At 43.6% G+C, this 26538-nt stretch overlaps 1 protein-coding gene across 1 annotated transcript in view; it reads left to right on the forward strand.

Moving 5' to 3' along the window:
• The window catches only part of itga8 (integrin, alpha 8), a 43182-nt gene extending 18534 nt beyond the window's left edge, over positions 1 to 24648 (forward strand). The window contains exons 13-30 of the mRNA XM_061080808.1: positions 1142 to 1339; positions 5707 to 5752; positions 5896 to 6003; positions 9940 to 9995; positions 10351 to 10508; positions 10604 to 10735; positions 12128 to 12195; positions 12723 to 12870; positions 13582 to 13674; positions 17468 to 17547; positions 17960 to 18040; positions 19565 to 19670; positions 21098 to 21256; positions 23384 to 23500; positions 23618 to 23731; positions 24118 to 24219; positions 24328 to 24450; positions 24559 to 24648. Coding sequence (XP_060936791.1) covers positions 1142 to 1339; positions 5707 to 5752; positions 5896 to 6003; positions 9940 to 9995; positions 10351 to 10508; positions 10604 to 10735; positions 12128 to 12195; positions 12723 to 12870; positions 13582 to 13674; positions 17468 to 17547; positions 17960 to 18040; positions 19565 to 19670; positions 21098 to 21256; positions 23384 to 23500; positions 23618 to 23731; positions 24118 to 24219; positions 24328 to 24450; positions 24559 to 24648 — 1979 coding nt within the window. The remainder of the gene's footprint in view (positions 1 to 1141; positions 1340 to 5706; positions 5753 to 5895; positions 6004 to 9939; positions 9996 to 10350; positions 10509 to 10603; positions 10736 to 12127; positions 12196 to 12722; positions 12871 to 13581; positions 13675 to 17467; positions 17548 to 17959; positions 18041 to 19564; positions 19671 to 21097; positions 21257 to 23383; positions 23501 to 23617; positions 23732 to 24117; positions 24220 to 24327; positions 24451 to 24558) is intronic.
• The last annotated feature ends 1890 nt before the right edge of the window (positions 24649 to 26538 follow it).

Raw genomic sequence — 26538 nt, forward strand, 5'->3', positions numbered from 1 at the left:
TGTGCGCACTAGGTTATTATCTTGTGGGCGCAAGATATTTATTTTGAGAAGATGTTAATCACTCAAAAGCCCACAGCCACCAGATTTGTACCATAGCATTGGGTAATCAAGTTTTATTTTCATTTGATTGTTATTCGGATTGTGCGCACAAGATAAAAAAATATCTTTAGGGTGACTTCAGGGGCTCCAGAGAAACAGCTTCACTCTTTTCGAAGTAAACAAAAGTGAAAGAAAGAAATTCTGCCTCCTATTCTTTAATTAACCCTGTGCCCATTAGCTCAGGTTAAATCATACAGAGCCCCTAACGGGACATGGCAACAAAAAAAAGGTTAAAGTTTCTGCTGCGCACATGAGATTGTTTCTAATCGTATGATTTAGCATAATTTTGAGGCTCATTTTATTATTTCTTGTAATCAATAACTCCACCCGTGTGGATTGTAGGGTCACCAAATTATGCCAAGGCTTATTTTTTCAAACTAAAAGTTGTAGTCTGACCACAAGGAGACCAATTATGTGTGTATTGATTTTTGTGACCCTAAACTCCACATGAGTGGAGTTATTAATTGTTATTAATAATAATAACAAATCTTCGGAATTATGTCTGAATATGTTTTTCTACAATGAGTTTTGTCATCGGACCAGAAGGAGACTTTCTGCGTGGCACTTTGTAGACAGTCCCTGCCCACATGTCTAACTGTCTGCTGTGCAGATATCTGGTGCGCACATGCAATACTTTCTGGTATGCAAAAAAATAATTGTCCATCAGACCAGAAAAAGTATTGAATGCGCACCGAAAAACTTTCTTGTGTGCACCAGAAAGTATTGCATGTGCACGAGAAACTTTCTTGAGGGCAGCAACCTTTTTTATGCCCATGTTCCTTAAGGGCTCCGTACAATCAAATGTTGCCTATACAGATCAAAACACACACAATGCCTTCAACATTGCCCAGATGTCAAAAGCAAGATAAAAATATTAGTAACATCAATGACATTAAGAAAAGTTGTTAAGAGGCCATGGTCTCCACTGCTGGTAAAGCAAGGTCAAGCTTTTTCCTGCTACCTGCGTGTTTTCCTCCGCTTCTGTCTCAGAGGGGCCTTAACGCTGCTGATGTCTAAAACATGCATGCGTGTCATCCCATAGACGTGGCGGTGGGCTGTCCATTCGGAGGCGAGGACCGTGGAGGCAGAGTATTGATCTTCAACGGTAACAGAGATGTATCCACCCAGGGCTTGGTGCTGAGCCAAGAGCTGAGAGCAGCCTGGACCCCAAGTGGCAGCTTGTCGGGATTTGGATTCACCGTGAGAGGAGGCCAAGACCTGGACAACAATCAGTACCCTGGTAAATACTCACACTCAGCGTCTTCTCCACTCCACTCCCTGCGTTATAATCAAAATTCCTTCTTACATTCCTTCGCTTCTCCACTTTCCCTCCACCTCCTCCCATTACAACCTCCCTTCTCCTTCATTCGTGACCTCCAAATTTCATCGTTCCCTCAATGCGAGCACTGCTCCACTACCATCCCCATGTTCTCCCATATTGCTTTCCTCCTGTGCTCTGGTAAAGTCATCAGTCAGAGGAAGGGGGTATAGGGACGAGTGCCAGTGAACAGCATTCTTTGGGGATTTTCAAAACTCAAGAAGGAGAGAAAACATAGGATGGAGAGAAAGAAAAGTATGATAATACATTATCCACACGTTCAGTCTGCCAGACAGTCAACCCGCAGCCAATAGTGTGCACAATCAAAGCATTATTCAATCAAATTACATGCACTACTTTATGTGCTACCTTCAGTACTTACTTTGCCAGACTCTTCCACCTTCTGACTTCATGAAACACATTGGAAAACGCACTCCGATCGTAAGAGACCTGAGTTAGAGAGGATTTATGTGCGTGGGAAGTTGTTTGTATACAGAAGTTTTGAGTCCAGAAGAAAGAGAGCATTTGAAGCAAAGCAGGTCTGTAAAACCAATGTTTTACTACCTTATTTCCCCCCTAATTTAGAGCCTTTCTGTTCTCAACAATACTTTGGCTTTGTGCTTCCACAGATTAGGCTGAAAAGGAGAATTTGTTTAGTTTCACCTTTTTTTTTGCCTCCACTCATTCAACCCCCTTTCCTTTTCATTTTGCTATAATAACAGATTTCTTCATTCCACAAACAGGATATCAAGGGAAATACACACACGTGGAACACACGCAGGTTCACATGTGCGGCTTGTGATCGGTTTCACTGGCAGACGCAGAGTGTGTGTTGAGCATGTGCCAGGCTGCAGGTCAAAGCCAGACCCACTGCAGAGATCCTGAATTAAAAAACATTATAGTAAATACACATCAGGGGTTTGCAGGTTGAAACTTCGGCTGGTCGTGTCCCTTTGGGAGGAGGTAGTGAGGTAGAAACTCACGGGTGGTTGAGCTCTCAGCCAACACACACACACACACCGTGTAAACACACACACACTCCCAAATGTGTGTGTGCTTGTGTCGTCTGTCATTAGAGAGCTGGCTGGCGGAAGTGAGACACGTACGCACATGGTGTGTCGTTAGCGGGGTAGTAAAGTCACACTGTTCAAAGGAGCCAGCGATGTTTGATCAGCATTATGAGAGGAGTGCTCAGGCGTCTGGGAGACCTGCTCCAGTGCAATGTGCTCCCATCTACGCTCAATGTCATTAGTCCACTGCAGGAGCATTAGGAGAGAGAGAGGTGATGATTAGCCTCTGCTTTTAGCTTTAATTAGTTTCCTCCAGAGATAAGGTCATGTATTTGTTCTTTTTATAACTTGCACTTTGAAAGCTAGGCATTACAGAGCCCACACTTGGAATTAAATTCAATGAACCTAAATGAAGCAGACATCTTTGGAGGCACAACTGTTTGTTACTGGTGCAGTGGGGGGCACAACGCGGCTGGAGTTAGGGTCGGGGTGTCTGCGTGGTGGTAGGGGATCAGATTGCCTCAGGGTGCATTTTAGGTTCAACCGAGGGGTCAAGGGTCAAAACTGACAATGTTTTACCTGTCAATCACAGCAGCCTGCTGAGAGAGTTACAGACACAGAGACGTGTCAGGGTCAGGGATCTGGATGTGTGTGGTGGTGGGAGGTCATTTGGTCGGTAAGTAGGCGTAAAATGTTTTACTGGGCTCCGTAAAAGTCTTTCCAGCGCATTTTCATAAAAAGTAAGAGAAAGTAGAACAGTTTCTTGTTCCTTTAGTGTCTCTTTAAACAAAATCTTCCTTTTCAAGCAATCCAAAGTAAATCCTCCACTAATTTGAACGGACTATTCCCCTCGTCTGCAGTGTGAGAACTATACTTTTCATTAGTGTAATGTTATCTGAGTGATTGAAATGTATGTTAAATCGCTGACAGGCTATTGAATATCCTTCTAATAATCCCAGACATGCATTCAAAAATTAGGTAAAGCTCCTTTCCTCTCTTCTAAGCACCTCTTTTTCCTCTGAGTGCCATTGACCTTTGGCATTTCATCAGCAAGACCTCTCGCCTGCAGCCACACAGGCAGTCAGGGCCGGCAGCCAGTGACAGCTTGACAGTCTGTCTAAACTCTGGATGGAGGTTTGTGTTTTCACAGGCCGGGACAGACACCACCGGCTAGAGCAGCTTAGTTACCGACACTATACCTGCACCCAGAGCTGCCATCAGTGAGTAGAGTTGTGCACAAGCTGGTTTGTGTGAGGGGATCGGTTCGTTGTGCCTCCGTGCACACAGCCTCAAATCAACAGGGGCAGTCAGGCTTTCCTGTGTGTAAGGAAATGGGATTGACAAGGAAAGGAAAGTGGGCTGTTATTTGATTTAGCCCTCAGCGTAGCCATGAGCACGCGCGCACACACACACACACACACACACACACACACAAACACACGCTTAACCCCAAAGGTGCCCTATCCTCAAATCAGTCTCCTGTCATGCAGTAGTTTTGAGAGCAAACACGAGAGTGGGGATAATGAGCAGAGAGACAACCACTGTATTGAACAGACCTTCAGAGTTGAGGCAGGAGTGGAGTTAGATTTCCAGGTTACACAACTCCAATATCTGGATGAACAGAGGAATTCGGCCTGGGAGCGAGCAGGTCCCTCTCTGTCTCTCTCTCTCTCTCCCTCTGCTGAGAGTATACCTTGCCTCTGATAGCTTTAACAGATCGCAGTTTGAAGGCCAAGATCTGCAATCCTCTGTCCTCCTTTTCTTTCTATTATTTCCTAATCTCCTCCTTCTCACCTTCTCCTCCCCTTTAGCGTACCTCTCTCGGTGCCCAACCAAAAACCCACATCTCGGGCTCCTTTCTAGACAGGACATACACACAGTGCCACACACACTCAAGGCAGGGACACGGCACACCCCAGGGGAAGAGGGACCAGGGCCTAAATGTTTAATGTTGTGGTTTCAGGGGGACTCTGACTGCAGCCGAAGGCAGAAACAGATGTGCCTCTCTCTCAGATTCAATTAGTCCCTTTCTTCTTACATATGCAGAGGAGGAGAGACACGGCAAATGACAAGCACAGTCTGCGAGAGAACATTTCCACGAGCTTAGTGCACAGATCTCTGAAGCTGGTTACCGCAACATTTCCTACATAGCTGTTCCTGGTGCTCAAATGATCATCTGATAAAAAAATAAGCTGATGAACTTTAAAAAAAAAGTGCCAAACACTCCTTGGCTCCCACTTCTTATATGTCGCTTTTTTTATGTCATTATATAACTAAATAAAAGATTGACACAGACTCAGTTAATTTTTTTAAATAAATAACAGATTCATTATGAAAATAATCAGAGCTGCGGCACCAGTCGCGTCTCGTTGAGCAGCATGGGGTTGATCAGTCTTCCTCGGGATCTGCCAACTTGGTTTCCCTTCATCTGCCAGTGGTGGCTTTTATCCATTAAGTGCCTCTCGTCAGTTTCACATTGTTTTAATCAGCATGTGTGTTCAAATATTGCATGTGTGTCTGTGTGTGTGTGTGTGTGTGTGTGTGTGTGTGTGTGTGTGTGTGTGTGTGTGTGTGTGTGTGTGTGTGTGTGCGTGAATGCATGTGGCTTTCATTGGTATGTGTCCCCTTACCGCAGCCATTAAAAGGCCGGCTCTATTTTAAACTCTGAGAGCCAATTAAAAGTGTGTGTCGATCACAAAAGCCATGAAAACAAATAAAAATCGGTATATAGAGGAGATGTGTGGCTGCTTACGATTAGGAGATGACTGTTGCAACGCGGGCTGCTCGGAATTGTTGTTGTTTTGCCAAATGTGATTAGAGTGACGTTAAATTTTTTAATGGCACTGGAATGCAACGTGTGGTCCCTGTCTCGCGGCACACATCCACCAGTATGAACAAACACATGCACAGACACACACACATGCATGATGAACTCACAAATGCACAAATGCACAAATTTGTGCATTTGTGCATTTGTGAGTTCATTTGTTAATGAATTTAGTCTGAACAGGGTCATGTGTGAAAAAGCAAAGCATGATGTTATCAGAAGGTTAATGCTATATCACATTGGTGTATATGAGGATCTATGTGTAAGTGCACGTGCGTGTGTGCGCGTGTGTGTGTATTCAATGTGAGAAGTCTGTGTTTGATGGAGATTTCTGGAGACCTTGAAATCAGTCCCATCTGGTGCATTCTTTGAAGCTCTCCCCTCACTCTGTCTCCCTCTTCTCTCTCACTCTTGTGCTTCCCCTCTCTCTCTCTTTCTCTCTCTCTTCACAGATCTGATAGTGGGGTCGTTTGGCGCAAGCGAGGTGTCGGTGTACAGGTAAGAGAGAACAAGGCGTCTCTTTTTGAAGTGCGTCTCAATATGCAGACATTTTTTTTGACATTTGTGATTCTTTCTTTGGTGTGAAATTCCATTAGACACTCCCAAATTCTTGCACTCAAGATTGTTGTGTGTGTGTCTAGATCTCGAGCTGTAGTGTCTGTGGAAGCTGCACTGACCCTGACACCCAGAATCCTGAACCCTGACGACCGGCAGTGTCACCTGCCTGAGACAGACATCATGGTCACCTGGTAAGAGCTTATATAGACTCTTGATAATAAACAGTGCTCTTCACATACTAAACATTATCAATGGAAAACTTTAAACCTCTCATTTGGGTGGCTCCTGCTGGCCCATATGTGTAAACCATACCAATATGACATGGCTTTCTCATAATATTAATAGATATTGGCTTACCAAGATGGAACAGAAAAAAAATGTTTTTTATAAATACTAGATTAGAAAAGAGCACTTTTGGTCAGTGCTTCTTAATATATAATTTTGAGCTCATTTTAGATTTGAGTGTTGTAAACGCATCCCTGTGAGTGGACACTGTTATCTACCCATCAGAAGTGTGTGACAGTTGTTAACTTAGCCTGTTTATATTATTTCTAAAAATGTTTCAGTGTTGCTCTAATAGTCTGGTCTGAAGAGACATTTTCCATTTTCCAGACCTGATAGAATGAGAAATGAATGTGTCCTACTTCCTGACTCAAGCTGTCTTAAGAACACCACAGTCAATTAAAGCAAAATGCTTTCACAATAACTTTATATTAAACTGTTCCTCTAGCTCTTCACCACAGTCGACAATTTGACGTAATTTTTTGCAGCTGTGTGTTGATCCGCCACTTCCGTCTGGCAATGCATTGTGGGACCAACGAACATCTCGCTAACAATGAAAAGGGATATTTCTGTGTGTATAACTCTCTTCGTGTACTTCTATGTTTGTGAGGACCAGTCGTAGTAGTAGATTTAACAGATTACGGACATTTCTCCTCACAAATTTAGAGGTCTGTTTGAGAGTAAAGTGTGTGTGTGTGTGTGTGTGTGTGTGTTTATAACTTGTGTAGTATAATGTATAGACTTTCACAATCTGACAAACATGACCAATCACCTCTGTGTTCTCGATGTCTGCCTTCACCCGAGGTCTGTTTGTCTTTGCGTCTAATGCAATAACTGAAAAATCCCCTCTCATAAAACCTGGAAATTCTGATTTATGGGACTCTGCAATTAATTTGAAACTGCATAATTCTATTTTGATTACATTATTGTTCCCGTGGCTTTGAACAGCCCGGGGGTGGGTTGAGTCGAGGGGAGCGCGTCTGAAGTCTCCCGCTGTTTCGCCACAGCCTCTTGTTGCTTCTCACTTATTGTGCATGGAACCGCTGCAGGACTGTTTGGACGGGCTAAGTGTGCTCGGCTGGCTGCCATCACGCCGTCTGTGGGTGTGTGTGTGTGTGTGTGTGTTATGGAGTGTGTGAGTGTTGGCGGAGAGCGAAAAGGGAAAAGGGTTTTGGTCAAATTGAAAGAGCACTAAACTGTGGAATTCTGTAAAAACAAAACTAAAGCTTATTTAAATAAACCACCACGAAGTTTGGGTTAGAGGTATGGAATCAGATAGGACGTAGGAGACGCACACCCACAGACACACACACACACACACACACACACACACACACACACACACACACACACACACACACACACACACACACACACACACACATGCAGAGGGTTAAACAGCAGCTCTCAGAATTAAGAGATGTCTGAGACTCTTGTGTGACAGAGGGGTAAAGACTTTTTGACATTTCCGATGTTTCCGTGCAGTGAGAGCTGGAGAGAGGCATGATGGGAGGTGGCCCCAGTTTGTGCCTCTCAAGTCTTACCGTTACGTTCGAGTCTCAGGGTTAAACATTGGGTTTTATGAAAAATAATTATCTGAGCATCATTGAAAAACCCAGGTCTTCTAACAATACCGACCACTATCCCGAGGGTATAGTTTCACAATCCTCCAAGAAAACATTCTCACCATCTGGTTGAAAAGCTGCTCGATGCACAGTGAGTTTTATTACAGATGTGGAACTCTGCTTCTTTTTTTCATAATCCAAGCAAATTATTATTTAACAAGAAATCCTCTCCCTGCCAATGTGAACTAAGACCACTTTTAACATTTATATGCTGATACAAACTAATGTGGGGTTTTTTTGCTTGCGTTTTAGGTGAAATGATATTGGTTATTCCTGGCAAAATAGTTTATGACATAAACTCAAGATATGGATTGATTGAGGACAGTGGAATTAAAGTTTATATTCCGTTTAAAAAATTCTGGAAATACTTTCAGAACAACCGCAGATGTAGTTAAAGCTGCAATGAAATCTGTATTTTTATAGTATTCTACGATGGATCAAATGATTATGACTGGTTTGTATGTTGAATTGGTAACACATGGTCCAACAATTAATTCAAACTCAGCTCTTGAGCTTTGAATTATTTGTCTGCTGGTTTTTGGGTTCACAGCTTTACGGTTTTGATGCTGCTCTGCACCAGGAAACAGAAAACATGATGTGCTGGTGAACATAGTGAAGCCTTTAGGAGCTAAAGACTCAGATATTTACCTCAGGAGTCAATAGAAACCAAAAACTGTGCTTAAAGAGACTAAATATGAGACCTACATTAATCTGGTGACTAATGTGTCTACTACTTTAACTTAAGGTGATAATATGTCAAGATCAGCTTCTCCAGCTGCCGCCCAAGTTGAATGTTATTGCAGGTTTAAACAACCTTTTCTTTTTTTAAAGATCAGATGCTCTTTGACTGTAGGAGTGGTGCAAAAGGAGGGACAGTCCCTTAATGACCAGTCTCAAATTGAAAGTTCCCACTCACTAAGCGGACCCGTAGCAGGGGGGAGGGGTCTGTGTGTGCGCATTTGCAGGGAGGGCCGGCTAGAAGTGCGTAGGGTGGTGGAGCACAGATGCATTTTGGGGGAAAATTACATACAGTAATGAGCAAGCAAAGGGCCCGAGCCGTTGTCAGTAATATGGGGGTAATTTAGGTGCTACACACACTTAAGTTCGACACATAGTGCTTATTAGAGTCACACTTGAGCACGCCCGTCCGAGTACACAAAACGTGCGCACATGCTTACATGCAACACATTTTAAACACACATGAACCCACCTGGAGAGGTTAAAATGACTTAGGGGAACAACTATTACGAGCTCACATCTGCAGTGCACGCATTTAGAGCTCATCACCAGTGTTGTCATCTAATGGGCATTCTAATTATCAACAAACACACCAGCATCCACAACATCTGCGATCTGGTTGTCAGGGTCGGTGAACTGTAACCAAACAAAGTCATTTACCTCATGCCTCATATTGCTGAGTGATCGGTGGCGAAGCAGGAGGCTGTAATCTGTAAACTTCCTCAGATTAGTAGATATTAAGTCGCTTTCCTGTTCGTGATTAAAGAGGTGATAGCACACAAACACATACACACTTTCGCATACGTCCAGGCAAACACACATAAATAGAGGAAATGCACAAATGTTGCCCAGTCTCCCATGTCTGTCTAATGGATCCGTGGGGTCCTGAGCATTATTTCCCTCTGTCCCCTGGAGCACAGGAAGGAAGGAATGCCTTGCTTATGGGCAGTTTATTTAGTTAGTTCGTTTTATAGTCTGGGGTTTTTCTTTGTGATTTTGTAACGTGGGACGAGTGGAGTCAAAACGTCTGCAATAAATACAAGAATGAAATCATTAGCTAAGGGTGGGGTCATAATTCTATTATGATATATAATGTATAGGCTTATAGATATCCTATGTATTTATGACACAACTCGTGCTGATTATGTATAGAAATATATACATACGATAAAACGACAACAGAAATGAATGTAAACCACTATTTGCAATGAGCGATACAGATAATGGATGGAAGAATGGATGTTTTCAAATAAAGCTACAAAAGTCTAAAAATGATAAAGAATACTACAAAATCCATAACTTGCTCATGAACACAGCACGAAGTACGTCTAACTCTGTAGAGAAATCCCAGTAAAGATTAATTAAAAACATCTTCTTGTCTTCTGTATGTTTTAATAATGTGTTAATCATGCAACCTAGCCATCATTCTCAATCCTCTCTCTCTGTTTGTTGTTCTTTCCTCCTAATTTCCTCTTCCTGCAGTCTGAAGGTGGATGTGTGTGCAGCAGTGAGCGGCGTGGGGATCCCCAGCTCTGTGGGTAAGTGGCTGTGCACAGTGTGAGAGGGACAGGGGGGGGTCAGAACCAGCTTGGTCAGACATCTCTTTAGATTTCCCTGCTCGGAGTCGGCCTGCTCTGCCACACCGATCAGAGCAGGGGACAAAGAGAGGATGGAGGGTGGGAACAGGGGGAGTAAGTGGAGGTGTGAATTACATTTTCCCACTGTGTAATGAGGCCTATATGGCTCTTTATTATATAACCAGTGGAAAATCACATATGTAGCCCTGCAGCAGGCAGACCCATGGTTTAGGAGCAGCCTCTTGGCCGGAGTTTCCTTCTCACTCTGTCACTCTGTCCATCCTTCTCCACCTCTTTCCCATTTCCTCCGGCCCAGACCTGAGAGCGGAGCTGCAGCTGGACTGGTTGAAGGGCAGCAGAGGGGGAGTAAAGCGAGTTCTCTTCCTGGACACGCAGCAGCCTCAGCACACCGGGATCCTCACGTTGGGTCGCAGCCGCCCACGTGCATGCCTGAGCTACACCATTTACCTGAAAGTGAGAAAACCACACCCGAATTAAAAGAGATTTGAATTTTGTTTAGTGTGTCAAAGGAGAATCGGTCACACATGTGTCATCTTTCTTCTTCACAGGAGGAAGAGGAGTTCAGGGACAAGTTAACCCCCATCTCACTGGCTCTGAACTACAGCCTGGCTCCTCCCCCAACGGGACAAAACCTCCCACCTGTCCTCAACCACTATAGCAGCACTTTCCTCCAAGAGCATGTGAGTATATATAACAGAAACTAAACTTACTATTTTTCTGTTAAAGTCTAAATTCTGTGCATGCAACCTCTACTTCTTGTTTGTCCCTTTGTCTTTATCTGGGCTCTAAAAGGGATAAAGTGTGTTGTATGCTTGGCAAATTCTTGATTTTGCCTATAAATAAAAAATCTCTGCCTTACTTCTTAGGTTTTAACGCTCAACTTTTCACATTACAAAGTAGTTTATACACTCAGTACTTCTCCACAGTTTGTCCCCTGCTCTTCCAATAAATTAAGGATTTAGGTTACACCAAAAACACAGCTTTTGACCAACTTAAAACTTTGTATTTGTTTGTATTGCCAGATGTGCAAATTTAGCCTTTACCTAATTATTAACGTGTTTTCAAGCATATGCTTTATATTCTACATTACTCATCACTTTTTTTCCAGGATTTCATTGTGGGTTGTAATTGAAACACATGACACATTCAGTTAGTTAGAGTAAATAGAGATAAAGTAGATTACATCGAACCTGACTTCATTCTGAAGCTGGGCACAGTATATATGGTCGGGGGGTTGCAGCAAATAGCCCGAACCCATCAGCAGCAGATTCATTTCACTGCCCAAGACCTGGACAGCATTCAACTAACTTTTTTTTCTGTTAAAGTCTAAATTCTGTGCATGCAACCTCTACTTCTTGTTTGTCCCTTTGTCTTTATATGGGCTCTAAAGGGATAAAGTGTGTTGTATGCTTGGCAAATTCTTGGTTTTGCCTACAAATGACAAGCTATTTCACAAATACAAAATCTCTGCTTTACTTCTTAGGTTTTTTCATGCTCAACTTTTCCCAGAACAAAGATGGTTTATACACTCAGTACTTTTCCAGATTTTGTCAATCAAACACACAGAAAATCGGGAATCCCCTGCTCTACCAAACACACAGCTTTCGACCAACTTAAAATTTTGTATTTGTTTGTTTTGCCAGATGTGAAAGTTGAGCCTTTACCAAATTATTAATGTCTTTTCAAGCATATGCTTTATGTTCTACATTACTCACCTCTTGTTTTCCAGGCTTTCATTGTGTGTTGTAATTGAAACACATGACACATTCAGTTAGTGAGAGTAAATAGAGATAAAGGAGATTACACCAAACCTGAAGCTGGGCACAGTATACATGGTCGGGGGTGCAGCAAATAGCCCGAACCCATCAGCGGCAGATTCATTTCACTGCCCAAGACCTGGACAGCAATAACTCTTAACACGTGTGTGTGTGTCTGTGCTTTTACATCAACTGAATCCTGGTGTGTCCCAGTTACGTTTTCTTCTATTTGTCATGATGATACCCAGGGTACCTTAAACATTTCCTCATGATGACCCCCCCTCTCCCGTGCCCCTTCTTCCTCTCTCCTGCCAGGCCTACATTCTCCTGGACTGCGGAGACGACAATATTTGTATCCCCGACCTGCAGCTCTCCGCCAGCATGTAAGACCGACACGGCCACGCCCTCTGACCTCAACCTGTAAACACCAGACACTTCACATGGCCAAACACACATACACACAAAGACACACACACTCATGCTGAAGAAAGTATGTCTGTTATCCTTCACACAATGAGCAGACTTTACACCGAGGCTGCTCACGTTATAGTTCCATTTACCATGTGTTTGTGCATTAGCCTCGTCTCTAGTGTTTCCAGCTGTACGCTATATCGCCATGGCAGCGTAACACAAACATCCCGTCACCGTGGACTGACTGACACATGCACACTGTTGGGGTTATTGTTGGGGTCAAGGGGAGGGATCGCATTCTTTGCAGCTGTGTGAATTAAACTTGAAGTCCAATTCTCAAAACTACACTTCACAAAAAACACGAGACAGATTGTGTTTGTTTTTATAAAACCAGATTTGCGGTGTAATTATCTGTGTCCTCTGCATGACTGAAATACTTTCTTGTCTCTTTTTACATTGTTCTCCCCTTCAAATATAACACACACACACACACACACAGGGACCGCTCAGAGCTGGTGATTGGAGATGACAATCTGGTCATGTTGACCATCACTGCGGTGAACCGAGGAGAGGGAGCCTACGAGACAGAGCTACACACACTGATACCACCAGAGGCCGACTACATCGGGGTGGAGCGCAGGGTGGAGGTAAGTACACACACACACACACACACACACACACACACACACACACACACACACACACACACACACACACACACACACACATTTGTCTGCCTATATCTGGTTTGGTGTTCATGTCCATCAGTGTGGATACTGAAAATAGACACATTGGACCGAGGCAGTTCTCTCATCAGTGTTTGAAGCGTGTACCAAGTGAGCATACAGCAAAAGGAAGTGAGCTATTTGAGGCAGCGTTTACAGTGCGACATCACTTCCTGTTGTGTTTGGCGTGATTGTGGCGAGGCTATCAGCAAGGTATGCTCTACTGGAAACCGCCCAGAGGACCTTATTATGATTTACAAGCTGCATTAGTGACCACGGAAGTGGAGAGGGTCAACTGCTATACGTGTGTGTGTGAGTGTGTCTGTTTATGTCCGCGTGTGTGCGTTTGCCCGTGTGTGTGCGTTAATGAGTGTGTAATGGGGCTGTGTGATTGATGAGGTTGTTACTGTCAGATCATTCATCACTCCACCTCTCACTGCATTCCCCCACCCTCCTCTCCCTCATTCCCGTTTCTCAATCCCTCGCTCTCCCTTCCCCCCTTTTGATGCCGTTACACTTTCCTCCCTTTTTTTTCTTTTGGTTTCCCCCTCTTGACTCTAACTGCTCCCTGTTGTCACTTTCATCAACTTTTTACTTATCATCTCACCAACTGTCCTCCTTCTTCTTCTGTAGTCTCTGTCTCAGCTGAACTGCGAGTACAAGATGGTGAATGACTCCAGAATGGTGGTGTGTGACCTCGGGAACCCGATGGTAGCCGACACTGAGGTGAGTTTTTACCAAAAGCACCACTTTCAACCATCAACTCTAAAGGCCGATATATGCTTCTCCGTTTTTACTGACACGGACAGAAACGGCCACTCCGAGCGCCTCGGAGAGCTTTTCGTGCACCTCTGATTTTTCTAACTATTCGTGGTTATTTTGCAAAAACCCACTTTTACCACATTCATTCCACTTCTATCATGACACTGTTTCTCAAACACCGTCAGGTTAGAAGCAAACACTTGGTAGTAGTTAGTATCGGGAGTCCCTGCTGACTGTGTGTGGAAGCTGCCTCCTTGTAGCTTCAAGCTGTGGAATTAGCAACGCAGTTCGGAAACAAGACCGGGGAACCGCTGCGCTAAGAAACGATTACATCAGCATATTCACCCGCTGGGTGTCACTTTATTTAGTTCTGTTAGTTGCCACCGTTCACTGTGTGTGAGGGAAAAACGGGAGGAGTTAAACCATAGATGTTAACAACAAACGTGGACTTCTTCTATGCACATTGACGTAGGCCTCTCTAAGCTCGATTTCCGTTGCGCCACCTTCTGTTTGGCGGTGAATTGTCTTCAGCACGTAAAGTTGTCGGAGAAGCAAAAATCCAAAAGAGTCCTTGGGATCCGTGCGTCCCTCCGCTCGCCACGGACACAGAGACGCATAATGAAGCCTTAAGAACCTGCGACTGTTACTCGTCAGGTTAAACTTGCACTGACTGATGGCTTCCAATGATTACTGATCATCACCTTGACCCTCGTTCCACACCACCCCCCCGACTCCCTTGACATTGCTTCACACTCACTTTGCGCCGCACAAAGTGTGTGTGTGCAGTGTGAAATAGTAATCCATGCAGCTCTCGGATAGCTGACACATGCAGGAAGCCACAGCTTTGTAAAGTAAAGAGTGGGGCCTTCCGTCATGGGACTCCACCACGCTAGTGCACGTATGTGTGTCACAAAGCATGTCAAATTGTGTGTGTTATTTGAGTAAGTGTGTGTGTGAATAGGGTGAAATGTTGGGTTTCTCTAAAGGTGTCAAGGCCACCACAGAGGTGTGTTGGAGCTCTGGAGGTGACACGCAGCGTTCTAATAAAGCAATTATGTGGTCATGTTTCACCGCTGGGGGGAGGGGCAGAAAATAAGGCATGTGAAAGGGTGAAGTCCTGTGCATGTGTGCATGTGTGTATGTGTGTGTGTGTGTGTGTGTGTGTGTGTGTGTGTGTGTGTGTGTGTGTGTGTGTGTGTGTGTGCTCCACAGCTGTACAGATGTTTCCCATATTTAACTTGCCCTGTTGGACATTCAGGAATCCCAGGGCTTATGCAGAACATACCGTCATGTACCCCATACAGACTGTGGTCAATGTGTGCAGCTCAACAATTCTCATTATTGAAGTTCAGTCCTTGTGCCACATGACACAGCTGTAGTGCCTCCCTCAGTGGAGGAGGTGCAAGCCTGCAGGGAAGCTGTTCTTGGCTTCAGCATTTGGCTTCAGTATCGTCTGCCTGACTTAGTCTGGGTTGCTTTTCTTTCTGTCCTGGTCTTGATCTCACTTCAGATGTAGCTGAGCCACATCGCTGTTACTCCATGTCAAGGTTTTGATGGTGATTGATAACAATCAAAAGACAATACCACGACTACGAAGCCGCAGAATGTTTTTAAATGGAGGAAGTTTTGACCTCAGTCTTATCGATGCGGTTTAGAGTCAGTGGGCGAGAATAGCTCAGCTCATTAGTGCTGTCCACAGTCATTGCATCGAACTGTGATGATGATTCAATTCTTCTGTTTCTATAATAATAATAACAGTGGCTGCACGATCATTTCTGTGGAATCCTATTTTGAGGATTAGATTATATTTTGTCATCACTCTATAAAAGAACTTGATGTATATTTAAATCAGTGGAACATTGTCCATGGCATTTAATGATGCCATGGACAATGTTCCACTGATTTAAATATACATCAAGTTCTTTCAGAAGTTTATGACACTGTACATGTCAATACTAAACAAATATTCTCATTAGGGCCCGAGCACCGAAAGGTGAGAGGCCCTATTGAAATTGTAAGGATTATTTAAATTGTGATTTTAACACCAAAATTCCTACATTTAAAGTGATGTTATAAGACTTTTGCTGAACAGTTGATCATTGACACACAACTATGGGATAATGGTAAACACTAGGGCTGCATGTTCCTGTGGAAAATGAGAAACCTGATTTTTCTTCCTTAGATCAAAGATCACAATTCTCTTCCGTTATCAGCAGAGTTTTCTTCTGAATTCCTTCCGTTGTTTCTGCCGCTGTCTCTCATTCGCTCTATGTCACTTCCATTTTTTTGCTACTCTGCATCACGGGAGGTAAATACCAGACCAAATGAATCTTTAGTAATAGAACCTCTGAACAACTTACAGAAGAACCATGTGCTGTTTCTTTTTCTATACATACAGAATGCCTCACTTTACGTATCTTCCTATAAATCCACTTGTAGGCTGCCATAGGATTTTATTCTTCTCCCAACCACAATAGTCTGTTGACTTTTAATTCATCCCAACTGATACTTATATGGTCGACAGAAACTACAACAATGCCCATAGAAACTTCTCAAACCACAACTTCAGCCGAACAAACCAACTCTCTCAGTTTTGTTTCAATGAACCATTGTTTTTAAAAAACGTGAGGAAACACGCTGCTTGTGGTGAAGCTTTGCAGCTTCAAGGAGGTAATAGACAAACACTGACTGCAGTTGTGTATTCAGCCATATTGTGGTGCAATGATAATTATTTGGAATACACTGTGCGTACAGATCAACGGCGGGGTAGAGTTTGACCACATCGCAAAAGTACTTAGAGAAAGTTTCTTTGGATGTTTTGATGATTTTTCTCCACCATGAAAATGTACCGTTCATTGTAAAAACCAGGCTAAACTCAAGCAGGCCTTATCTGCTGGTCTCTCTCTTAAGAACCACACTAAAGCATTTAACAGCTGCCTTTTAAACCAGGGTTGAGAGTTGGATACTCAAAACAAGGATTTTAAGAGTCATAGTTGACCTCTTTGTTCAACTGCCTCCTCAGACATCTTAGGCTGTCTTCCTCTTCCTCTTCCTCCTCCTCCTCCTCCTTTCTCAGTATCCTAGCTGACAGTGACGTCTGCTCCTCTTTCTGAACGACTCATAACCTTCTCATTTGGTGTCTGTCTCCTCAGACGTCCCCTGCCAGGCTTTGTAGTCCCACCACACACACCCTCACCCCCCCCACCCCACCCCAGGCCCTGTCTTTTGAAGTGTTAGTGCGAGTCTGCATGCTGTCATTTTCCTCCCTGGACCATGTGTTTGACCTCATGTTCAGCAGAGCTCAGACGCACACACACGCACGCACGCACGTACACATGCGCACACATACTGTATGGCGGTGACAAGCACGCACACACACGTGCGCTGTCGTCGTACGGTGGATGATGAACCAAATCCCGCACATGTTTTGAGTTACCCTGGAGGACATGAGATTTAAACTGAGGAGAGACAAGCAACTTAACTGTAGCTTTTAAGTGTGTGTGTCTGTGTGTGTTGTCTGGATTTGTCAACACACACGCAAACACACACTGACACAAACATGATCTCCCGCCTGTGTAATAACAGCCCAGGATCTAGTTAACGGGGGTTTTACTGTATATTAGTGGACAGCTTAAGACCTGATGCGGCTTTTGATGTTGGGATGGATCTTAATTCTTCTCTTTTTTTCCCTCCCTGTCATCTCTCTGCCCTCATCTTTCTCCCGTCACATGTTTTTTTTATACATCCGCCTGCCCAGCTGTCTGTTGGTTTGAGGTTTGCTGTGCAGAGGCTGGACGACGCCGGACCGAAAATCAGCTTTGAGCTACAGATCCACAGGTGACACACCCACCGACAACTACAACCGGCCACTCGCACACACAAAGAGCTGTTTGTCTTTCTACTGAGACATGTAAATACGTTCTGTCACTGTCTGTGGTTCGATGAAACTAGCTGCAGCGACAGGGGAAGACAGACGTCCACTGTTCACTGTTGCTTCATTGTGTTCCATTTGACACAGAACATCACTAGACAGTACATCAAGCCCATGGCCGGAGCAATTCCTCATGGAGTCGGATAAACATATAAAAACGCAGCTTCATCATGTGCTTTTCGGAGACTTTGGTTTCACTCGTATTTCATCACAGCCTCCTGTGTAATGTTTCTAAGTAGACACAGATTGTAGAGCCTAGTCAGAGTGGTGTGTGTTTTATATTATGCTTTACATTTAATATGAACTCCCTCTCTACAGCTCCAACAAAGATAACTCCAACAGCAACCCGGTCAGTTTGAATCTGTCCATCGTTGCCCAAGCTCAACTGGATTTACGTGGGTGAGTCAAGCATCTTTCGCATGTGACAAAAATGTGGCGTCTGCACCAGGAAATGGTGACATCATGCTTTGTTGTTGTGCGCGTCTCAAAGATAAAACCGATCTGGTTTCAGTCTCAGCTCGTCTGTGTTTGCAGGACATCACTTCGCCTTTTGAATCCCCGGAGCCTGTTTATATACAGATGGAACACAGCATGAAAACATAAATCTGAACTAACCATGTGCACATGGGATACGTAGGAAGTCTGACATGGACGTTGATGCCCATATGGCCGCTGACACACACTCACACACGCAATAACACACACTTCAAAGCATGGAGCCTTGCATGGCGTTGTTTGGGTGTGGTCACTTCTGTGCACACAAGCAAAAGGGGGACCTGGGATGAGGGAGATGAGGACATACAAGTGTGTCATGTGAAACTGCTTTGACCCAGTTATCTCAATCTAGAAATTAATTTAAAATCCTACATTACCATTTTTAATGTGGTGGTATTTGCTCAAATCTGATGGGACTTGTGCAACTCAAATTTAGATATTAAGATAAGTTTAAGATGTTAGATTTTAAACCCATTTAGCTTGTAAACATTACACCACTACAGGCCATGACATCTTCAGTTTAGCGTTGTTTAATGTAGTAGAATCAGCTTTGCATCAGCTAAATTTTATATATAATTAAATTAAATATAAAAATGACCAAACTGGCACTTTAAGCATTATTAGTATGTATACTATTAATGATAGAATTTGCTCTGTAGATATATGATAAACATATATATAACATGACAACTGGCTCATATTTTTAAGTCAATCTTACTATTTCACTTTGAAATGTTGTGTGGTCATGACCCTTCTTGGGACCATAATAAACAGGCCATATGGGTCAAATACATGTACGCGATGGACTAGTGGCAGAAACTTGGACTATGGGCAGAAAAGGTCTCTGGTTCGTCTCTGGTTCGTCTCTGGTTCGACTCCGCGGAGAAACAACAAAAAGACGAACCTGGATTGATCTGTCCAAAAATCCAAGAGGATTCTCCCTACCCTGTCTAGTGCCCCTGGGCAAGGAACCTTACTCCCCCAACATCTGCTCCCCGGGCGCCCTACATGGCTGCTCACTGCTCTGTATGTCCTGCACCAGATGGGTTAAAAGCAGAGGTTAAATTTCCCTACAATTGCATGTCTGTGCATGTGTTTGGGACAAATAAATGTATCTTAATGTTATCTTAATCTTAATCTAAAGCTCAACTGATCAATCAGGATACACAAATTGAATATGAATCATTTCAAAGTTCTAACCCTTTGTGTTTTACTCCTGAGTCATGGTGGAAGGACACAATCTTATTGTAACACAGGAGAAAAGGACTACATACAACAATCAGTGTGTCTGTCACAGCAAGGCAGATGAATGGTCAAAATGACCAATTACAGCTGTCAACATTCATACAGAGAGTTCGTTAAGATTGCCTCTCAACCTGTTCATGTGTGTATGCTCCAGTGTCACTGAGCTGTTTCTCCTCCCTCCAGGGTGTCTCACCCCTCTCAGGTGGTGCTGCCATTCCCCCGCTGGGAACCCAAAGAGAAGCCTGTCAAAGAGGAGGATGTGGGACCACAAGTAACTCACATCTATGAGGTAAATGTAAGCAGGGCATCTGTGTATTGGTTGGTTGGTTGGTTGGTTGGTTGGTTGGTTGGTTGGTTGGTTGGTTGGTTGGTTGTTTGGTTGGTTGGTTGATTGGTTGGTTGGTTGGTTGGTTGGTTGGTTGGTTGGTTGGTCGGTTGTTTGTTGTTATCAACATTGTGAGATTGGAGATTTTTTTAACATTTTCTCCAGTTTCCCAGGAAATAATTCATGGATCTTGATGAAAACAAAATCAGGCATATATTTAGGGGACTGGTATCTATGTGTTTGTGTAATTTGAAGCAGCTTGATTGCAATTTAAGGGGCTGTTGGGCCTCAGCAAAAGAATTTGCTCTACCAAGTGCCGTCCTAGTTTAGTTTTTCATGTTGGTGGTCAAAAAACCTGTCTTCACGTGGACTGCTAAGATGAAAAGAGCAGACAAATAGGTGTGTAACGTTGTTAAGTAGGCCTCAGCAAGAGGGGGTCCCTGTAAGGTGAAGTAAAGAGAAACACTCGCATACAAAGTAAAAACCAGTAGCTCTATAAAGAAAATTGGGCTCTGGCTGATCAAAGGCCTGTAGCTCAGGAGTAATTACTGGTGGGAAGGAAGGAAAACAAGAGACAAGGGGGTGAAACAGAGTATAGATTAAGGAGCACGGCAAAAAGAGAGGAGGAAGGAAGGGGAAAAAAGGTTGATCTTAAAAATGGATCCAGTGCAATGAGTAATAATAACTTAAAGGAAAAACAAGGTCAAACAGCGGTAAAGGCAAATAGATAAGAGGGAGGATGGCAGCCAGACTGGCAACAGTTTATAATGTGTTTGAATGCGTGTGTGTAACGTACATGTGATTTCCCTTTATTTTAAAAAGACGGCTGCTTCATTGAACCCGGAGTGCGGCAGCGTCTGGCCTGTCCTGCAGCTGATAATGATTTTCATTTGTGGTACTTTTTCCAGTTGGCAGCTGCTTCTAGTTAGAGAGGACAGGGTTTTCTGCTCACACAGAATTCCTGCCCCGCAGCACCAGGATCATGTCCTGTTTGGAAGACTTGCTTCAGTGTTAATGACCGTGTGTGTGTGTGTGTGTGTGTGTGTCTGTGTGTATGAGGCTATGTGTGCGTGTAAGATAGAGAGAAAACACCAGGTAAAAAAAAAAGACTTATTGAATTGATGGTTCATTTAAGCTAATAATTCATTCGTCCTCATTTCGATGAGGGAGGATGAGCCAAGCGATGCCGTAGGTTTGACTTGACTGACGGCAGCATTAGTATTATCTTCACTGAAATACAGGTGGCCTGTGTCATCAGTCCACAGTTGGTATAACCTGATTATAGCCTCAGTCACTTGAGACCTTGTAATAAGACAGAGGAGAACACAATACTGACAACTCTGCACCCCCTCTCTCTCTCCCTCTCCCTCTCTCTCTCTCGCTGTCTCTAGCTCCACAACTCAGGTCCCAGCAGTATCCGAGAGGCTGAGCTTCAGGTCGGCTGGCCGTCCCGTTTCCGTGAAGAGAACCTGCTGTATGCCATGGAGATTCAAACTGACGGACCAATTAGCTGCCGGACGAACACCAGCCTCAACCCTCTCGGCCTTCAGGTAACATGAAATCATGTGAACGTATACACACTTACAGAAAACAGCCCGATTTCAAGGCCCAAATATATAATTGTGGATCTACTCCCTTCCTTACTCACTCTCTAAAACCAGCCTACCAGCTGTGTCCAACTTTTATTTATTTCATTGCTGGCGGCTGATTCTTCCCTGCGCTGGTCCATCATTTATACTCGTTTATTTTAAACATAATTGTACTCGTTGTTCTGGCTGCTCTCCACGTTCTTCTGGCCAGCTGGCTCAAAATGAGGAGGCTGGATTATTATGCTCATTAGAAGAAATTAGAGCAGGAATGGTCTCCAGTATCAATGATATCATCCGTAATTTGAAAAGAAAACATGCGGTTATTTCAGAAAGTGTACAATTAGCCTATGTCTGAATATGAAATACTACCAAGCTATAAGCCTTTATGAAAACAAAATGAGTCAGTACATGGTCAGAGGTCAGACTTTTTCATTTTTGTAATTTTCTTCCTGATTGGCTCGACACTAAAAATAAGTTGTTGGTCAGACATATTTAAGTCATTTGAAGATGTCACTTTGAGTTTTGCGATTTATTTTCCACACCTCTTCAGCTAAATTATTACGCAAAACATATGAATTAGAAATAATCCCTAGTTGCAGCCCAAATTAAAAAGCTTCAGAGGTAACTATTACAGAAACTAGCTTGATCCCCCACCAGAGTCCCACCTCTATCTCTGTTCTCTGTGAGCCTTGACGGGAGGGAATTCCAGTTATTCCGTCGCGTCTCTTGTTGCTGTCAGCTTGACTGTATAAGCTGCAATTGAGAAATGAAAATCTCTTCAAATCCTCCTTTCATCCAAACACTTTTTGATCTGATCCCTGAACGTCATGGGTTTTCTCAGCTGCAGTTTTTCTGTCAATTTATTGTATCTTGTAAAACATCTTAAACATCTTAAACATCTTACGTTTACAAGCATCCTCTGTCTTCATGTTTACTACCTCCTTCTTATTTACTGTCATGTGAGCCCATGTGTTAAACAGACTTTGCTCAGCCACCAGTATATGTTCATCTACAGCTGACAAATAATTATCATCATACGGGCTAAACACGTGTTGATCTTTTCGAAATTAGTAAAACAACACAAAGGAATGTGAGCATTGGAGGAACTTCTTTCATTGTTTTACATTTGATCCTTTCTTTGGCTTAATGTTACGTCTTGATACCTTTCATCGCGCTACATCACGCTACGTCACGCTACGTCACGCTACATCACGCTACATCACTACGACACACCTCATCACGCTACATCACGCTACGTCACGCTACATCACGCTACATCACGCTACATCACGCTACGTCACACAACATCACGCTACGTCACGCTACGTCATGCTATGTCATGCTACATCACGCTACGTCACGCTACGTCATGCTATGTCACGCTACATCACGCTACATAACGCTACATCACGCTACGTCACGCTTTGTCACACAACGTCACGCAACATCACGCTACGTCATGCTATGTCATGCTACATCACGCTACGTCACGCTACGTCATGCTATGTCACGCTACATCACGCTACATAACGCTACATAACGCTACATCACGCTACGTCACGCTTTGTCACACAACGTCACGCAACATCACGCTACGTCACACTTCGTCACGCTACATCACGCTACATCACGCTACGTCACGCTACATCATGCTACGTCACGCTTTGTCACACAACGTCATGTAACATCACGCTACGTCACACTTCGTCACGCTACATCACGCTACGTCACGCTATGTCACGCTTTGTCACACTTCGTCACGCTACATAACGCTACATCACGCTACATCACACTACATCACGCTACATCACGCTATGTCACACTTCGTCACGCAACATCACGCTACCTCACCCTATGTAATGCTACGTCACACTACGTCACGCTACGTAATGCTATGTTACCTTACATCACTTTGCCGTTCCTTCCATTCCTTTCCTTACCGTACTTACTTGTTGATGACTGTCTTCTTAAATAATCAAATCCATAATTTGATCATGTTTAAGGCGCAGATTCCTCATTTCCAGTTGACATTTTGGAGAATAAAATTCAGTGTTGTTAACTCTCTCTCTCTCTCCTCGTCTTCGTCAGATCTCTGCTCTCCAGGACACACCTGAGTTATTGGGTTTCCTGAGGAACACCAGTTCTCCTCCAAGCCGCCACAAACGAGCCGTCAGCACAGCTCAGAGTTACAGCGGCAAAACCTTGGTGAGCCACTCGTGCATGTACTGTACATCTTCCTCAGAAAACCAGATGTTCATCAGTAGTTCGCAGATGTTTGATGTCTTCCTTTTCTCTCTCTCAACCAACCTTCTTCTCATGCAGAACTGCACTAATATCTCCTGTCTGAGGATCACATGTGTGGTCGGCCGGTTGGAACGCGGGCAGAGCGCGGTGGTTAAGATCCGCTCGAGACTCTGGGCACATACGTTCCTGCAGGTCAGTGTCTTCAGCTGTCTTCTCCAAAAATGTTTTAAGTTTAGTGTCCTTTTTAGTGCAAGTAAATTAAACGGTCTAAGGTCTAAAGTTAATTCCTGTTCCCTTTAAAACAGCTCTTGAGAAAACAATTTGAAAATACGGTCTATAAAGTCGAGGTTCTGGACCTTTTAGTCGTGTTACATGATCCTCATCAGCCCATGTACTTGACCCAGTTGTCATAGAGGTGTTTGAATTAGCATTTCTCCTGAGAACTTCATGTGTCTCTCATCCTTTCTGGCTAAAGTTCAAACTAAATTACACAGAGCATGTTACCTAGGGAACAAACATGATAAATGATGGGTCAAATGTCACCATTTAAGTAAAGTCTTGTAACATGTGTCTTCCAGAGGCGTAATGACCCATACGTCCTCAACTCCACTGTGTCCTTCATGGTCACAGCCATGCCTTATCGGGTCCAACCCCGCAGCCTGCCTCAGCACAGCACCTCGGTAAGATGGAGAATAACTGGAGTGTTTGAGAGTGTGTGAGACGCTACAGGAGAGAAAGAAAGTGTGTTGGCGACTCGGCACTTATAAACGCGTCCCTCTGTTCTGCAGATGGGGACCCTGGTGTTGTGGGGGACTCCTGATGTCCTGTTTGCTGTCCCCCTCTGGGTCATCATCCTGGCCATACTGCTGGGCCTGCTGGTGCTGGCCATTCTTACGCTCGCCATGTGGAAGGTACAAAGTCTCACACAAACACACATACATCATCCACATTCCTCTGCATCCCTTTATGGTAGTTCAATTATCCAATCCTGCACTAATGGGTTAATATGATTCCCTTAGTGTGGTTTCTTTGACCGGGCGCGGCCACCAACTGACGACAACGTCTCCGACCAGGAGCGGCTGACGTCGGATCAAACAGGGGACGCCTAAGTCGATGCAGGACAGCCCCTGAAGGGAGGACTGCGGTTTGGGAGGGATGTGCACCTTCTGAGTAACTTAAATCAGATCTGAGATCTGTAGTCATTGGACCCTACATTCCTTGGCTGCACATCTTCTGCCTCTCTATTAATGACATTGACTGAAAGGACAGACGGAAGACTGCAGCGCCGCTCCGGCTTGGACAAGGAACCAGACAGAACGGGACCAAAACAACACTAAACAGACTCAATCACACACACATGTCTATTGTTTATCCATCGCAATGAGGCACCAGAACTGAAGACAGCACGGACTTTGTTGTGAGGGCAATGCTTTAAATGTTTCTGAATGTTTTCACGTGTCTGTGTAAGCGAGGCACAAAGAGACATGAGGTCTATGCACAAGTGCTTTTGTGAGTGTTTGTCTGTTTGTGAGTGAATGAGTGAGTGAGTGAGTGTGTTTGTGCGTGTGTGTGCGTGCGTGTGTGTGTGTGTGTGCAGTTACTGTACATATGTGTGTGTGTGTTTATTATGTGCCTCTTGTGTGAGCCCTTCATTCACTTATTGAATTCCTTCCCCACCTAATTTAATTTATCCTGGTTCTTCAGAGCAGGCTGTGTACAGATTACACACACACACACACACAAACATACACACACACACATACACACACATATACATAGGATCCGCATTCATAAACATAAAGGCACAGAGTTAACGTGTATATTTAAGAATGTATGTGCAATATTTGGGTGTTGCGTGATACTGAAGCTTGTTTACACTGGCATTATTTTTATCAGAGCTTAATGTTTCAATTGTTTATGTATATAAGTGTATATTCGATTTGAGCATTGCAGAAGCAACGGATTAGAGTGATTTAAGCCACATGACATTTCAAGAAGAATAGAGTGAGGAGACAAATAACTTAAATAACTTATTACTGTGGTCTGTTCTTTTAGGATTCGATTAGACTTCAAAACCTGTTAAGATAAAGAGTCCGGAACAAAAACCCACTGTTGACCATCTGAGGCACTGCTGCGCCAACTGTACAGCATTTAGCTGCGTCTGTTTAATGTCATTCGTTTATGTGATAATAAAATATGTCACACACATGCAGGCAGAACAAAGTGTGAGTTCATCAACTGTACCCAGAATTGAAACCCACCTTGTGTGCTATTTGTTATTTGTACCAGAATAAAGTGTTGTTTTATTGGTCATTCTCATTATTATTGGTTTGTTTTGGAAAGCGGACTTTACATTTTCCTCCTCACCGTGAAGTTAGAAACGGAAATCATCCGTGCATTTGTTGCAGGAATAGAGCACAGAAATATGAAATAAATTGAAAATGAAAAAATTGTCTCTGTGATCATATTTTGTTACAGCTTAGCTTTGTGCCCAGACCAAGCAAATCATTGAGGTTAATTATTCCTATTATCAACCCAGAAATCTGTGTTTTTATAGCACAGAGTAGTTTTGCACTGTGCATGATACATTTATACTAATATGCGTGTTCTTATTTAGTTCTATTTAAACATGTTTTGTGTTCGTATGATAACAGAGTTTGATTCAGCTGATGTAGAATCTGTCTCCACCTAGGCAGAAGCACTCTTGCGCCCCCAGGCGGTGAAGTGTAGATATAAACCAGTGCTGCGGTGGACCGAGGTGCAGAAGAGGCAGGACAGTGACCTCTTGTGATGATGACTTCAATAAAACTCTGTGGTGGTGGTTTTATTTTCAGAAAAGATCAGGTTATGATAAAAACAATAATAAAAAGATCAAAGCTGTGAGGATGCATTTTCAGTGTTAAGCAGTGGGTTTGGGGTATTTGTAAGAGTAGCTCCATCAGTCTTACTGATGATTGTGATATCCAGAGATATTTTATGTGGAGTTATAAAAACAGGAT

Source organism: Limanda limanda, chromosome 11 (genome assembly GCF_963576545.1).
Source record: "Limanda limanda chromosome 11, fLimLim1.1, whole genome shotgun sequence".
NCBI lineage: Eukaryota > Metazoa > Chordata > Actinopteri > Pleuronectiformes > Pleuronectidae > Limanda > Limanda limanda.